This window comes from Chenopodium quinoa, unplaced genomic scaffold, assembly GCF_001683475.1.
Source record: "Chenopodium quinoa cultivar QQ74 unplaced genomic scaffold, ASM168347v1, whole genome shotgun sequence".
In the NCBI taxonomy this organism is placed as follows: domain Eukaryota; kingdom Viridiplantae; phylum Streptophyta; class Magnoliopsida; order Caryophyllales; family Amaranthaceae; genus Chenopodium; species Chenopodium quinoa.
This window is the reverse complement of record NW_018743285.1, coordinates 4,064,863-4,081,883: the sequence shown is the minus strand read 5'-3', so window position 1 is coordinate 4,081,883 and position 17,021 is coordinate 4,064,863. Positions and strand designations below refer to the sequence as shown.

General features: G+C 39.1%; 1 protein-coding gene across 1 annotated transcript; it reads right to left on the bottom strand.

Moving 5' to 3' along the window:
* Positions 1-536: 536 nt before the first annotated feature.
* LOC110735792 (transcriptional corepressor SEUSS-like) lies at positions 537-8,876 on the bottom strand. Its single transcript, XM_021915977.1, has 10 exons — positions 8,394-8,876; positions 6,516-7,974; positions 6,302-6,421; positions 5,888-5,936; positions 5,563-5,777; positions 5,408-5,476; positions 4,037-4,134; positions 3,405-3,498; positions 3,052-3,121; positions 537-2,468 (listed from the first exon to the last, which is right to left on the bottom strand). The coding sequence occupies exons 2-10, from the start codon at positions 7,572-7,574 to the stop codon at positions 1,480-1,482; spliced, it is 2,763 nt and encodes a 920-aa protein (XP_021771669.1). The 5' UTR covers positions 7,575-7,974; positions 8,394-8,876; the 3' UTR covers positions 537-1,479.
* Positions 8,877-17,021: the final 8,145 nt, after the last annotated feature.

The window sequence follows — 17,021 nt, the reverse complement described above, 5'->3', positions numbered from 1 at the left end:
CCTGATATTTTCCATCCATTATGTATTATTGTATAAAGATTATAAAAAAACACATTTACGCAATTTAAATAACAAAAATAACATTTAAAGAAGTGAAGTATTACTTTTATGCAATCATACAAAAGCATTATTCCAAGATCTATGACTAATCATCACGATCATTGAAATTTCATGTTGAGTTGTGTTAAGAATAATTCAATTTATTCACAATATGTGACGTATAATCCAAACTACAAATTGCGCACAACAATACGGATTAAAATAAGGGGTCGAAAGTAAAACTGCCCTTCCCCTTCAAAAAATTAATATGGCTAACGCCCCGAATCATTTTGCACAAGTAGCTCGATAGTTGGTGTCATTGGCAGTAAAGAATTGATTATTATCGTGTTTCTTGTTTAGAACTTAGTTATGACCAGAACAGGATACAAAACCCTCCATCCAACGCTCTAGTGTATCATTCGACATTGGTCTATACCACCAATGTTCTTTATAAATAGAATAGAAACGAAGTACTTGTATAAAGTTGGATAGAAAACTAGTAAACTTGTAACATTTAAAGTTTGTATGAACCAATATACACAAAGGTTGGATTAGAGGATATAATTCCCAAGGGTGTTTCGCTTGTGTTGCAATCTACACTAGCGTCTGGCTTTCACCGTTGATCAAATGCAGAGTTACTATGAACAAAAACTTAGTTTCTTCATAAAAACTATCACTAAATGACACTAAGTATGACGATCATCTATTAGACCTGTGCAGCACAACACAGGAACGTTCACTTCACCTCAAAACATCGGTACAAAAATTTTCTCTAAGGCAGTATAAATGATGCATTAATACATTCAACCTTACTTTTAGATACTATATAGGTTGTTTAGGCAACCTCCAAAGAAAGTCCAATAGGGCGCAAACCTGAGATCCCTGCTGAAGATGCAAACACATCACCTAGCAACATAACTAGGAGTTGAAGGGAATGCTGACATATAAGTAGTGTACAAAGGCTCCAGAAACTTACAAGATGGTTGTACATCGCATAAAGTGAATTGGATCAATCCTCTACTCATTGTACATCACCCAACAATCAATCCCAATCTCGATTGCTATGCAGTATACACTTGACGATCAGAGTTAAATCACTGAAAGACAATGTTAAGAGAGGCCAAAAACAGCTGATTTTTGAGAAATGTGAAGATATTCTTTTCAATAATATAGTAAAACGTTATGCTATATGTTCCCTCTCCTCTCTGAAATTAGTACAAAGTGGTGTTTAAACCCCCCCTCTTCTTTCGTTCTCTCTCCCTCATCCTCCGCAAACCCTCAACTCCATCCATGTGCTAACTCCTCTGCCTCAGGAGCAACAAGGAATCACAGAAGCCTCTTCTCTTTCCATCATTGCATTATCATGCTGCACAAACAGCTCGATTTATCTGTTCAGAACCCGGACAACAAATTTTCACACCCATTTCATCTAATCTTTTGTTATGGTGATGGTTTCCAATCATACTGAAGACTGTTGAACCCATTAACTGCTCCAAGCCCACTTAGCAATTGGTTTCCCAGGTCTTGTTGCTGATGATTCACACTTTGATCCCGTGCCATTGAGGCCATACCCACTCTTCCATTCATCACAACAGAATTGTTGCCCATAGCAGATCGAATTCCGTTAACCATCGAAGCCTGGCCCATACCCCCACCCATGCCCCCTAAAGGCCCACCACCCATACTTGAGTTGCTATTCGTGGGCCCATTGCCCACGAGACCATTGAGAGCCGAGTTGCCGCTCATTGGCAATATGCCACTCACATTTTTCGCGTCACTTCCTAATGAACCGATGCCCATCATACCTCCCCCATTAAGTTGACCGTTCATCATCATTTCTTGTAACATCTTTTGAACTGAGCTCTGACTGTCATTTGTATCTCCATCACCCGAGAGAGCAGGCTGGTGAATATTGGACATTGCAGGTGAATTTACTGAGTTCATGTGATTGGTGGTTGCCGCCAAGGAACCATGCGAAGTTTGGGGAGGATTATTAGAAGTTGAAGGTGTGGGAGATTGGAAGGGGGAAGGATTTGGTTGCGTTTGCTGCATTGTGCTTGATGAACCACCTGGAGATGGCATCTGAACAGAACTTCCACCGCCATAAGGACTATTAGCATTATTCATTGGGTTTTGCTGTCGGGAGTTCATTGAATTTTGGTGGAGAAGCCCGGCAATAGTACTTTGTGAAGTAGAGGTGGAAGGTACGTTGAGTGAATTATTATTTACACTGGTCACCCCATTGCTAGAAGCAATCTGCATTACAGCAGCCTGGACAGAACCTTGATCGTTACTATTCGAGTTCTGAGCCAATGCCTGCTGTGACTGTTGCTGGTTATGTTGCTGCTGCTGCTGCTGCTGCTCTTCAGGTTGCTGACTTTGAAGGGCAGATGGTGTGCTGGTTCTTCGAGGAAACTTGGCCAAACTTTCTGTAACAGTAACAAAGAAGGCAATGAGATACGTAAATCAACTAATAAAATCATCAAACAAATTGTCAACATGATAAATGAAGGAATATGTTGCATATGTTGGCCTCCTTCAATTAAAGAAACAAGAAGCAATTAAAAGCGAAATAAGTAATCATTAACCATTCTTAGCTTGAACAGTGTACTTTCTTGTTAAAGCCAGCTAAGTTTCCATAGGACATTAAACAATTTAAAGATATGATTGTCAAATTAAAGATATAACTCTGACAGCCTGGCTTAAGAAATATCAGCTTACATCTTTTAAATTATCGTTGCCTTCTGTTTTCTTCCTCTAAGGTGGCATGTCAAAACAGCTTGTGACTTCGGCAAAGGCAATTTAAAATTAATAACTTTTATCCCCCAATTGTTATATGCACACAACATCTACCAGCTTGTAACTTAACAATGACCTCTTCATATTTCGTGGGTAAAGGGAAGATGACAAGTAAAATAGTTTGGGAGTCTCTAAAAGCAGTTGACCTTAGAGCATGAAATGCTGGTAGATTCAGACAAGAGAAACAAAAATAAAATAACTATTCAATCTTACCCATTGGTCCAGCCCCTGTTGATCGACTGTAGTCAATCAAGTCTTTCATACTGTTGACCACTTCAGATATCTACAAAACCACAGAACATGACAAATAAACATATATTATTAATAAATGCAGAAAATTAGTACTCCACATGAACATACAACCAACAATGAAAGTTGCAAGTAAAGATGAGCAGGTAAGCTGAAAAAATTAATAGCAAAGTCAATTAAAGCAAAAGGCAGTGCAGCCATCGTATTGTTAATATCAAGATGGGGGAGGAGCCGCACTCATTTATTCGAAGTATCAAACCAACATCCCCCTGGTCATTATCCTATTATGAAAAGCAAAGAAAACATGCAGAGCATACCTGAAGGCAGCGAACATATCTTTTTGTGTAGCCTAAATCATTAACTAATGGAACTTCCAGTGTTTTTGCCAGCTGTCGAGCTGACGCAACAAACCTGAAAAACAAGAATTTGAGGCAAATAGAATACAGTCAGTGTGACACAATCAACCACCATAACATCAGAAATGTGGACAGCAGACACCAAAATGTAGCCAAATGTTGCTCTTTTCAGATAAAAGGTACAAGTTAAGCTGCTAATACGATCACAGACCAAGAGTTTAACAGGTCCTAGAAGGTCAGTACTGATAGGTTAAGCCTAAAACTCCAATAATGGAGGACTGAAATATACATACATCAATGTAAAAGATGAAAATGACATACAAACATCATAACAAAGAGAAAAACCTTAAATGATTAATCCAATAGCTTAAACTTATACAGTAAGGGGGAGAAAAGGAGAAAGAAAGGACATGCAACCACAAAAATATAACAGAGCCAAGAAGGCATTGGTAATTAAAGAGGTTTTATTTAGCTGTCATGCAACCGACATAGACCAATCTAATAAATAGAAAATAAAATAAAATAGCCGTTACAATGTTCTCTCGCAAAGTGATCCAATTACCAATTAAGAAAATCGGAAGATAGTTGCTTACATGTTACAATTACTCTGTAAATCTGAAACAGACATATTGGATGATGAATTTTGTGTAGCAGCCTGATACTTCTGCGCAGCAGTACCAAGCTGACTAACCTGCACAAAATCAGCATCTAATCAGCAACACGATAGCAGAAAAAGATGCAATCCATATGAAAATCAAAGGCAGAATTGAATCAAGGGGAAAATTCTCTTATGCAGTAAGATGCAAGCAATACAGCAGACTTTTCTTTACAACCCTTACATAAAAATGTACCACTTTTTATTTTCCAAGTGCACTGGGCCAGGGAAATTCAAGATCCAGGTATGATTGCAACATCTAAAATGTAATCAGTAAAGGACTTGTAACAATGTAAAGGATACCTGTCTACAATAGATGGGGAGCTTAAAACAATGTAAAGGACAATTTGGAACGTGTAAGACAACAGGTCATTGTGGTTTTTTCACTACGTAACCAGAATCCGAAGAAAAACACCAAAAAAAAAAAAAAAAAAAAAAACAATTCGGCCAAGAAATCCAGATCCAATCAAGCAATAATTTAAAAAAAACTTTTATCATAACTCTAAATAAATTTGTTTCTACTAATTTCATGATAAAGCATTCTTCAGATATTCCCCTTTTGGGGTGAGGGGCGGAGGTGGAGGGGATTGTGAATTGCAACACGTTTTTAAACGTTATTGACACTTGACAGTTGACAGAGTTGAGAGAGCCATCCCTCGTGAAATAAAAAGGATTGATGCAGATTCCCAAGGCTCAATCATCGGTGAAAGGAACATTTGTGCCGCATATTTTCCATAATTTATCCTTAATTGATCATTTTAATCAAATTAAGGTAAGGTCTTACTCAAAAATTGGCATAGCAGTCTGATTATCGACAAACAAATGTGTTGTCATAGTTTATCTATAAGCTATTGTGTATGACTCTATCTTAAACAACCATTATTCAATATATGAATTTCTTATGAGCACATTCCAGGCAAAAATAAACAGAACATATAAATGCAAACCCAAAGTGGTTCAAAAATGTATAAAAAAAGGTCTCAATTCAAAACTAGCACCAATGGAGTAGGAAAAAAAATAAATTACTTATATATGGAGCTTAATAACAGATTGAAGAGAGGGACAGTTAGGAAAAGGATGACAGATCAATTCATCTTCATTTACACTCTAGGCTTTAATTGACAAGTTATAAAATTCATACACATAGGCTGCAGAGTAGCTTAAAGAAGAAAAGTGTACTTGGCTAACTACCCTTGTCAAAAGGAAATTATATAGCAGGAAAGAGAAAATTAATTATTATGTTTATAACAAAACAAAATAAAAAAAAGAATTCACAATCTATAGATTCAGTAATGAATTGGTACATGACCTGGGGTATTAAGAGTCGTCGAGGAATGAGCTCTTCATGTCGCCGTGCGCAAAATTCCCATGAGCATATCTAGAATATATCATAAATATCAAAAATAATTAGCACTATAATTATGTATATCTCAGATCTTGAATAGGAAATAAAAAAATGTTAACCTTAAGGTCAGGGGAGAAAACTATCCGGAGTTGGCCATCACGAACAACACGTAGCTGCTCAAAAACACTTTCCTGAATTGCCTTTGCATAATCCAGAACAATTTGACCAGACGAATTCTGATATTCACGAGGCATATCAACATAAAGAAGCTCTTCTATTGTGCCACTTTCGTACTTAATCTTGAAAAGCCTTGGCAAAACCTCAACAGTTGCCTCTGAGAAGGATCATCATTTAAATGTCAATCACAGGCCAGCAAGGAGCACACATTTACACAGCAACATACAGCAATTAAAAATGTGGAAAGGAAGACAATGAACTACGCACCAAAACCACGGCCAGGCTTGCGCTTGCATATTTCACAGTGCCATACATCCTGACAATTTGGAGTTCATATAGTTCAGCATTACAAGGTGCAAAAAACAACTGAAACACTAGAAACAAGTATCTGATGAAATCATAAAGGGATAAAAGATACAGCCATAAAAGACAACATTACACCCATAAAAAGGTGTCATGTACTACGGATCTTGTAGGCAACCCAAACAATAATGAGACATACATAGAGTTTAATCCCAGAACAATGCTTCATAGTAAAAAAAAAAAAAAAACAAAAACAAAAAAAAAAAAAACAGGGGGAGGCAAGAATGTTTGCAAACAATGAAATTAAAATGTATTTATAAGCATATATATTCAACATAACAGAAAAACAATCAGTTTTTATGCTATGTAATAGCTTACCTGAGGAAATACTCCGGGTGTTTGCCTACCGCTTCCATACATAGACACACACCACTTCTTTTTGGCATTTGGGGCAAAATATTCCGCAACAAATTTCCTCCAAAAATCGATATTGTTATCCTGCGTAGATATAACAATAATCTTAGATAGCAATATAGGTAAAAACTAAAAAACATTAGCTCAAGATGAAATCAGTTATAAACCTAGTTCTGACCTCTGGTCTGTGTTGCTGTTGATACATATAATGTGTCAGACGACGGGCACACATCCCAGGCTCATAAACTGGTTTCACAGGTGACCTAAGAGGCATATTCTGGGGAGGAAATTGCTGGTGCGTTTGAGACCTTTGTTGAGGGATACCCTTCATTAACTGATGGTGTTGTTGTTGTTGAGCCTGGTGCTGTAGCTGAAGCATTCTTTGTTGCTGCAAGAGATTAAGTTGGGCAGCTGCAGCTTGTGGGTTCCTTGGTATGGACATCTGCTGCATGAGTTGCTGTTGATGTTGCTGCTGTTGTTGATGCTGCTGTTGCTGCTGATGCATGAAAATGGACTGCTCTGAATGTTGAGGCTCCGTCTTTACAGACCCCATACCCCGCATATTCTGCAATTGGAGCGGTTCCAACTTAACCTGACTAAGACCTCTTAAAGGCTGCAATTGCTGCTGTTGTGGGGGACCATGCTGATCACCTGAAGCCTGGGGCTCTAATTTCACAGGACCAACACCACCTAGCCCACCCCGATATTGCTGCTGTTGTGGCTGCTGGTTAGCAGGAAATTGTTGCTGCTGATGCTGGAAATTTTGGGATTCAAGCTGTTGGGATTGTGCTTGATCTGGTAACATTTGATTACCAGAAGAATTCGGAAACTGCTGGCCCTGACTTTGACCCTGACTCTGACCAGATGAACTAGGATTCACCATATTAGAAGTACCATAAGAGGACGCAGGGTTGAACCCCATTCCGTTGCCAATACCAGAAAGGGGATCAGACTCAGCTCCAGCATCAAGGCCACCTCTGGGGCCATTCACGACACCAATCCCGGAATTCGCCCCACCATTCCCATAAGACTGGTTAAGGAGTGATGAAACATTGGCGACGTTTCCCAGCAAATTCACATTATTATACTGATTTCTGGGTGACACTAGAGATGGAAAACCCCCTTGTGAAGGCATTGAACCACCTTGCCCTCCCAACATACCGGAATTCGACCTTAACAGTGAAGGATTAACAGATTGGGTCCCACCAATTGGGGTGGACGGCCCAGAAGGCACCATTGTATAATTAAAAAGATCTTAATTAACTATCCCTTCTTCAACAATTAAAACCTAACTATCTAAAACCACATGAATCCTAATAGAACCAGCTAAATTACACTAGAGACCGTTCAAAATCAAAAATAAACAACGACCCACCAAGCAATTTTGGACTATATTCAAGGCATAATACTCCAAAGTAGCAACCACACACTAAAGCATCTAAAACAATTTTGTGCTTAACCATAAAAACTTGCGAGTCACTAAATAAAACACCCAGTAAAGGTATTAAACAAACCGAGCAAAACGCGTTTCTACTTAACATTCTACAATGCCGACGCCTCCAAGAATTCCTCGAGCTTTCGCGGTATTCTCTGAGTTAACTCCAAATCTTTGGATCCCACTTAAACCTTCACTCATTCTACACAAAGCGCAAATTACAATAAAAATTAAGTTAGTACCTTTAATTGCAATTGAAATAACTTAAATCAAACCCTAAAAAACCCAAATCCCAAAAAAAATAGAAACACCCAAGTAAGAAATCTTCCAGAAAAATGGAATTTAACCCTCAAATTTCCGACTCCTTGGACAAAAATAGAAGTTCCCAACTTCAAATAACATAAATCCAAATAATTTTACAATACATAAAACAGAGTAAATTAAAATTAAAGTTATAATTAGAAAGCAGAGGATTACATATATAGAAAAAAAAAAATAGAAAAGCCCAATAAATCGATCAGCTAAATAATTTAACAAAACAATGAAAAAAAGTGTAATAGACTTAAAAGATATGAAATTTAGAGCTAAGAAGACTAAATTTGACTAGAAAAAAGAACTCACCAGAACTAAATTAATTAATCTAGAGAGAGAAAATTTCTCAAAATTGGGATGTAAAAACTGAAATTAACACTGAATTAAGAACTGGGTTGCTCTTAATTTTCTCTGTTTTTCGAGACCCACCAAAAAAAATTGCTTTTTTTTTAGGGTTCAATATCTTTTTCTATTTTCCTTTAATTTTGAAGGGGCAAAGTGTTTTTTTCTCCTAAAAATCAATATCTGAACTAATAAGAGAAGAGAATATGATAGAGAGAGAAAGAAGAAAGAGGGTCTATCTCAGTATCTTTTTTTTTTTTTTCTTTTTTTTTTTTTTTTTTGTTGGGAATTTTTTTTTTTTTCTCTTGGTTGTCTGCTGTTCTTCGCTGTATCTAAGCAAGAGAGAGAAGATGAAGGAAGAAGAAGAGAGAGAAAGAAAAGAGGAGAGAGAAAGGATGTCTCCTTGCGGACGTCAAATTAGCATTCCATCGGATTGAATTTTTCAATTTTCATTCCATTTTGGAATTTATTTAATTAAATTACAAGTCAAATCCCCGTCTTACTATTTTATGGATGTAACATGTATGTATGGAATGTATGGTGATGGATGGATGGATGGATGGATGGATGTCCACATTCATCTTGTTGAGTGTTTTCTTGTATTGTAGGAGTTTAGCCTATTGGAGATCTCTTCTTGTGCAATTGGTAGATTTTGAGATTGGTTTGGATTATTTGTTTGCATTCATGTATTTGATTGGTTGATCTAGATGTTATGTTTTGAAGCGTTACGATAGTGTTTTTTATAAGATGTGTTACAGTTTTATCTTATCTGATGCGGCTGATTAAGTAAACTGGCTGTCGTTACGTAGGTTTAGAGTGTGATTTATGCTTTGTTTGTCGTAAAATGTTATAAACGTGTCGGTTATAGAAACAAGGTGTTAATGTTGGGACATGTTATGTGGTAATACTTAGGTTGTTTATAGCAAAGTATTTTTTCTTTTTTTTACTATCTAGCTATAAGTATGTTTCATGTATCAAAGGTGATCTCTTATTGTAAAATTGGTATCTATTGAGATTTATTTGGATGATTTGTTCACATTCATGTGTTTGATTGGGGCGATCCATTGATTGTATGTTTTGAAGTGTTACAATAACGGTTATGGTAAGGTATGCTACGACTTTGTCTTTATATAATGCGGTGATTAACTGAACTGACTGTCGTTATGTAGATTTAAAGTGGGATATATGCTTTGTTTGTTGTGTAATGTTATAAACACGTCGGTTACAGAAACATGATGTTGATATTTGGTCGTGTTTTGTGGTACTATGGAGGTTATTTTTTAACAAAGTATTTTTTTTTACTATCTATTTGTAAGTATATTCATGTATCAGAGTTGATACTTTCATGTGAAAGTATTGGTATCTATTGGGATTGGTTAAATGATTTGTTTGCATTCGTGTGTTCGATTGGTCAATCTATCAAAGTATGTTTTGAAACGTTACAATAGCGGTTATAATAAGGTATGTTACAATTTCGTATTTATATGATGTGGCTAGTTAACTTTATGACGGTCTAACTGTGTTTATGTAGATTTTATGTATGCATGCTTCATGTTTTGTTTGTTATGTTATGAAATATTATAAACGAGTATGATCTAGAAACATGATGTTGATGATGGAGCAAGTCGATCGTGTGGTACTTTTTAGTTCTTGATAGCAAACTAGCAATTATAAGAATGTATGCTAGATAAATTGACCAAAATTACAAAGTTAAAAGTTATTGACTTTGATAAATATGAACTAGGAACATTTAAATGATGTTTTGGATGATATAAGTGATTAAGCTGGTATGGATATATTTGGTGACTATGATTGTGGTCACACTATCATGTTGATCACATAAGCATAAGCATAAGTAGAAATTCCCTTGGTAAGTTACTTTTCTCGTTATTAACCAAACAGTATTAGAAATTTCCATAAATTTTATATTAGGAATTTAATTCCCATGAATTTGCAATTCATGGGAAGTTCTAATTCCCATGTGAACCAAACGACACCTTAGTCTAGACTTGGAAATCTTAACCCGACCCGTGACCCAAAATCATTGACCTGAACTCGAAACTTACCTGACGTAGATTTGACCTGAAGTGCGTGGAGTTGACCGAACTTGACCCGATATCGAAGTTGACCCGACCCTATTATACCCGACCAGAAATAATTAACCCAATATCCGAAGTGGCTCGACCCAAAGTTGACCCGATACCCAAAGCGACCCGATATCCGAAGTGACTCGACCCAATTTTAACACGAATTGACTAACCCAAACAAACCCGATACCCTACTGACCCAAACTATTACCTTATGCCCAACATGACCCGAACCAATAATAATTTATACCCAAAATGACCTAACTGATTTAGAGGTTAATTACTTGATTAGGAACATTTATTATTATTATTATGAAATTTCTACATCGACATACATGTCCAGTTAAAAATTTAAATGGAGTTAAAAATTAACTCAACTCAAAGTTACCCGATCCAAAAAGACCCGACACGAACTTGCTCCGACAATTGGACCTGGAAATTGACCTGACCCGAATTGGGCCGACCCAAAAGGACCCGACCCGAACTCAACCCAAAGTATTGACCCGATACCCAACCCGACCCGATTATATGTTGATTCAAATTTGACCAGATCCAACCCAAATTTAACTGAATTATATGTTAACCCGACTCAAAATGACCCAGGACCCATTTGCCAACTCTAAGTTTTATCATGATAGGAAAAGAGATAATTACATGGGTGAATTGGATCATGTTTCTTTTCTTGTTTTTACTTGTTCTTCGATTCATATACTACATCTTTATTTTATATTCTATGGAACACTAAATAATGAAATAAATAAAGGTTTCTTTTATAATAACAAAGGTGTAGCTTCTCCTTAATTGGCTCAACTTATTCATGAGGGTCATTTCGATTATTTTAGGAGGCCCTGTATTAAATGAATATATAACACCCTTAAAAAAGAACAACTCAATATATATAAAAAAAAAAAAAAAAAGGAATGCATGCGGTTGATGAATTTTGATAATAAGTAATGTTATTTTATCATCTAGAAACTTTCAAGAAGCATTTGAATAGGAAGATAGACTAAAGTGGACTAATAGAAATGTGCGAGGGATTTCAATAAGACGGGACGGAGTTACTCCCTCCGTTTTTTTGAAGTGTCCTACTTTTTAAAAACGACATTTATTTTTAAGTGTTTCATTATTAAAAGTGGAAACCCCACTCACATTATATATTAATTCTCTCTCTTTTGCTTAATCTTATTATTATTTTATAATATTTTCTCCCTCTCACATTAATCCTAGTGGTCCCAATTCTTATTTCTCTCTCTTACATTTTCAAATTTTTTATTCTAACCATACCCACTCACGTACTTCCTTTGTTCCAAATTAGATGACAAAGTTTGACTTTGTGCACTATTTACATAACTTACTTTGACTTTGTTTTGTGATTTCGTGATGAGAAAAAGCATAGTCTTGTGGGGGTCTTGTTAGATTCGTCTCAATATCTATTTTAAAAATATCAAATTTTTATAATTTTTGCTAATATGTAATCAAAGATATTTACATTATAAAGTATGCATTGGCAAACATGCCTAAATGAAACTTGTCATCTGATATGAAACGGAGGAAGTATTATTTTATTCTTTTGCCTAAAACTATGTGCTAGAGGTGATCATTAGGCGGGCCGGGCTGAGAGCAAAAAAATAAGCCCACTTCTCGGGGCAGGCCAAGATTCGGGGCGGAATTTTTGTGCCCCCAAAATGGTCGGGTCGTATAGGCTTTTCGAGTCGAGCCAAAAAAAACAACTAAAAATGCATAAAAAAAAATTCCCAAACCCGGCCATTAAAAAAATTTCGAGTCGGGCTGATTTTGGGCCCAAAAAATCTGCCCAAAACCCGCCGGGCCAGCGGGCCGAGCAAAGTATGATCAGGTCTACTATGTGCCCAAGGGTATGAGACACTTAAAAAAACGGAGGGAGTATTGCCTTTTGTTTTATTAAACAGAAAATATATACTTCCTCTATTTCGTAATAATTGCAATAATTTTCTTTTTCATTTTTTTCATAGTAATTGCAACATTTCCTTATTTGGTAAAGACCCACTAATATTTTATTATTTCTGTCTTCTACCAACCCCACTTACACTACTTTTTTTTTTTAAAAAAAAACTTCTCTCTCCTATTTACAATTAAATATATCCCCACTAACTATACTTGATATTATAAAATTTCCTTTTTGAACCCTACTCTGTGATTTTTCCTAAAATTTTTTTTGCCACCCTACAATTGCGATTATTATAAAACGGAAAGAGTATAGAATTAATCAATCATTATTATGGCAGTACGTGGAGAACCAAAGGTGAGGAGCAGTTTCTAGCTAATTGGAGATTTCAGAGTGAGTTGGAGAGTTAACTTCGAGCCTTGGAGGTTAGTGTTATAAGGGAAATAGTATGATAGATATTTTCTTTCCAAAACATAGTGTTTTAACTAAAAAATTAATAATTAACTTTGAAGAGTGAACTACAAATGTACTGTAATACCTCCGTTTCGTATTACTCGCAACAAAAGAATATTTATATATGCCACGTAGTAGATCTATTTGCTTGCACAAGTCGCTATTAGCTGACATTGATTTTAGTACGTCTTATATATTTAGCAAAATCACATGTACATCTTACGTTTTCGAAACATTTTCCCATCTCATTCACGTGTATGGTTAAAATTTTATTATTTAACCACACAAACCCTCCTACTTGAACAATATATTTGAAAATTTATAAACTAATGTACATGTTTCGGGGTTTTTAGAGTCCCTCGGGAGAGTTATAATTCCAGGAATGCGCGCTGACCGTCTGTACCTGCAAAACCACGGAACTCCGGTTGGGCGGAGTTCCGCCTCCGACGATCAAGTTAGAACGTCTCCGGATGTATAAATGTGCGAAAAGTAAATGGATTTTCTCTCTGATTCAGAGAGAATTCTGCAATTTATATAGCTCGGTTTTTTGTGTTTGTATTTATGAATGTGTAATAAATGAGGATTTTCCTCTATTTATACTAGAAGAGGATCAGTTTCCTTATTAGGGTTATAGTGTCACGTGTCAGCATCCGATTGAATCCCGTTGGGCCTCTCTGGGGGGCTGACACGTGTCAGCATGCCATTGGGCAACGTGGCATAGGGTGATTTTACCCCAAACATTTGCCCCTCACAGGTGTGACGTGGCTTGCCATGTGACACCTGTGACACGTGTCACATTCTGGGAAGGTGACGGTTCGTCTCCTTCCCTCCATTTTTTTTGTTGAATTCGAATTTCGAATTTGAATTGGAGGGGGAGGTGACGGTTCGCCTTCTGCCCCCTCCTATAAATGGGAGGCTTCCTCCTCTCATTTCATACTTTACAAATTTTCACAAAAACATCTTGAGAGAAAAAAGCTCTGATACCGACTGCCTTTGCATTCAACCATTTCCTTAATTCACACTCATCCGGTCACCGTCTGAGTGCTCTCTACTCAATTCTCTCTGGTACCACCTGACTTCTTGGTCAACTTTCTCTTCTTGCTTTCAATAGACCCACAGTCGGTCTTTTACCGTCTGGGGCATCTTCAAGCAATTTTCTTCAAAAACGCCTGATCACCCGTTTATTTTCTTTAGCATTCAAAACACCCACAGCCGGTCTCTACCGCCTGTGGTATCTTCAAGCCAGATTTTGGAAAAACGGTTGGATCTTCTACAACTTTCAGTTGTTCTTCAAAGGGGTACATCCGGGCACCGTCTGGGGTATCTTCAAGCAACAATTCACAGTTCCGTCTGCTAGCTTAAAGGAGTCAACCGCCTTCCAAGTTTTTTCACAACTTCAAGGTACCGTCTCTGCCCTCGCAACTTTTTTGAGTTTTTCCGGTTGGATAGGTTGTTAGAGAACAATGGACTCACCTAACACACACACGGCATGGCCTAGGGCAGTTTGTCAACCGGTCACCGGACACGGCTGAATCTAGGACTGGGGATGCCGTCTGGGGGTGTTTGGACCACCCTTACTCTTCTGCGAATCCAACCGTCTCTGTTCATGTGCAGAACAGAATGGCTCGGACTAGGTGGACGACTGTAGACCCCGAGTACCAGTCAGGTGATTCAGCCGAAGCTCCGGTTGATGATGCCCCTTATGACCAACCGGGCGTACCTAGCACGCCCGGAGATGAGATTCTTGAAGAATCCGGAAGCTCAGACGGTGAAGAGACCGTCCAGCAATCCGACTCCAATGAGTCAACGATGGAACCGGATGCCCTTCAAGAGGAAGAGGAGGCATATAATTGGCCTTCAATAAATAACCCAACAGAGGCGCACATGAGCGCCCGGGACGTGGTCACCTTACACGCAATCCTTTCGGCATTTTTGGAGAAGCGCTCGGTAGGGGCCGGATGGGAGATTGTTGTGCCGCCTGTGGAGGCATCCGTCATCTGGGATGACGACTTGGACCACACTAATGATTACTTCAGCTGCTATGAGGCAGCATTCAAAGCCGGCCTCCGGTTCCTCCTCCACAACACAATTAAAGCCATTTTAAGGGGTTACGACCTTGGCGTCTGGTAGCTCACACCCAACTCTTGGGTGAACATTCTTGGGTATATAGCCGCCTGCAAAATGCAGAACATAACGCCTAGCGAGGAGGCGTTTGCACATATGCACTATCTCAGCCGTGCCCTAGGCGGCTGGAATGCGTGGTATACACTGACCACGCATCCGGAGTATATGATGACGCTAGAAAAGCCGTCTGAGTGGAACAGCTGGAAGAGCAAGTTTTACATGGTCTCTTCCTCTTCTCTGCAACAAAACCACCGGCTGCGTCGCTACAACAAACACCTGGCTCTCCTGGGAAAGAAATGTGCCCTCCCCAAAATACCGGAGAGGGCTTGGGATCAAATAATGGAGCCAGGTCTTTTCAAGAAGACCACCCTGCCTCTGGATGATGGGACACAAGTCATTGTCCCTAAATTCTAGGTCCCTCATCGGGATTGGTTTAAAGACGAGGCGTTCCTTTTCGCTTGCGGTCTTAGCACCTTTTGGAGCAAACGTACATTGATTGCTAACAGGCATCTTATGCCGCCTGTTGGATGCTTGAATGATTTCTAATTTTGTTTTTCTTCTTTGCAGAGAAAGGTTTGGAAATGGTTCCTCCAGAGAAGACTCCGTCTAAGTCAGCCGCTGAGATTAGAAAGGAACAACTTGAGAAAAAGAAGGCCCAACTGGCGGCCAAAGACGATGGGGTAAGCACCGGTTGATATTTTCTGCCTGTATGACTTGTAGCTCATTCTGATGCTAACCGGTTGCTTTGTTTTCTTTTGCAGGCGGGGAGCAAGAACATCCCTCACTCTCTAAGGAAGATGCTGAAGAGGCCGGGAGAGGAGCCCTCCCAACTTTCTTCACAAAGGCGGAGGGTCCCGTCTGCCCCTACCCCTGCCTCTGCTGGAAGACCGTCGGCTCCTGAGAGGCCTACTTCAGCAGGCAAGAGTCCGCGAGATCTGGGTTTGGGCTCAGGGCCGGCTAAGGCCAGAACTAGGGAGCCTGAGGTTCCCTCAAGTCGGGTGCTTGCTGTAGCATCCGGTTCCCATGCGGCTGGGGGTGGCGTCACCCCTCAGCCTGAAAATCAAGGTATTGCTCTCACCTTTGATCCCCCCTGGCCGCTTGGGCCTGTTAGAGTCAAGTCCCAAGCTACCCAATTAGGGGATTCTTCATGCAGCCGGCAGAATATATATAGGCGCTGCATATACTCAGTACTTAACAAATAAATCTCATGATGCGGATGCCTCTTCTCGTTGACCCGATCTGCAAAATTATGCCAAGAGAATGCTGAGGACTCTCACTCAGTTCGAAAAGGAGGCGGTACCGGGTATCAACCAGGTCAACATTGACCGCATCAACTCACTGCTGGCTGAGGTAATTCACCGGTTGGGGTGCTTTTGTGCAATTTTGTTCATTGCCGATTGTAGCATAACTCAGAAGCTAACTTCTTTCCGGCTGACTTTGCAGGTGATGTTGAGGGTTGATGGGATGAAGGTCCCCTTGCGGAAAAAGAAAGAGGAGGTAAGGGATGCATAGAGACGGGCAACCGAACTAATAGATGTTACTCAATATAACTCCCTTATGCTTGAAATCCAAACTAAAAGCCGGGAGATGAAACAGGAGGAGCTGATCAAGGAGCTCACGACTGCTGCTGATACAGCCAACAAAAAGGTAGTCGACTTTGAACTCCAAGTCAACAAACTCAAGGCTGACGTCAAAGCCTTTGGGGACGCTGACAAGGAGAACACCGAGCTGAAGGACGAGGTCACTCGGCTGAAAAATGAGCTGGCCCAAACCCAGACGGAGCACAAGGATAAGTTAGCGGTTGAGCAGGACTGGCTGGTCACCGAGAACGAGCGCGACTGCGAGGAGCGCATGAAGATGGCCTGGTCCATGATCCATCCGGACACCGACTATGCCTTCTTCGACTTGAGGTACAAATACGCTATTGAAGTATTTGACGCTCAAGTTCTCGGGACCGAGAAGCCGACGCCCTTTGAAGAATGGGTCGGCATCCTGGAGGAGGAGGAG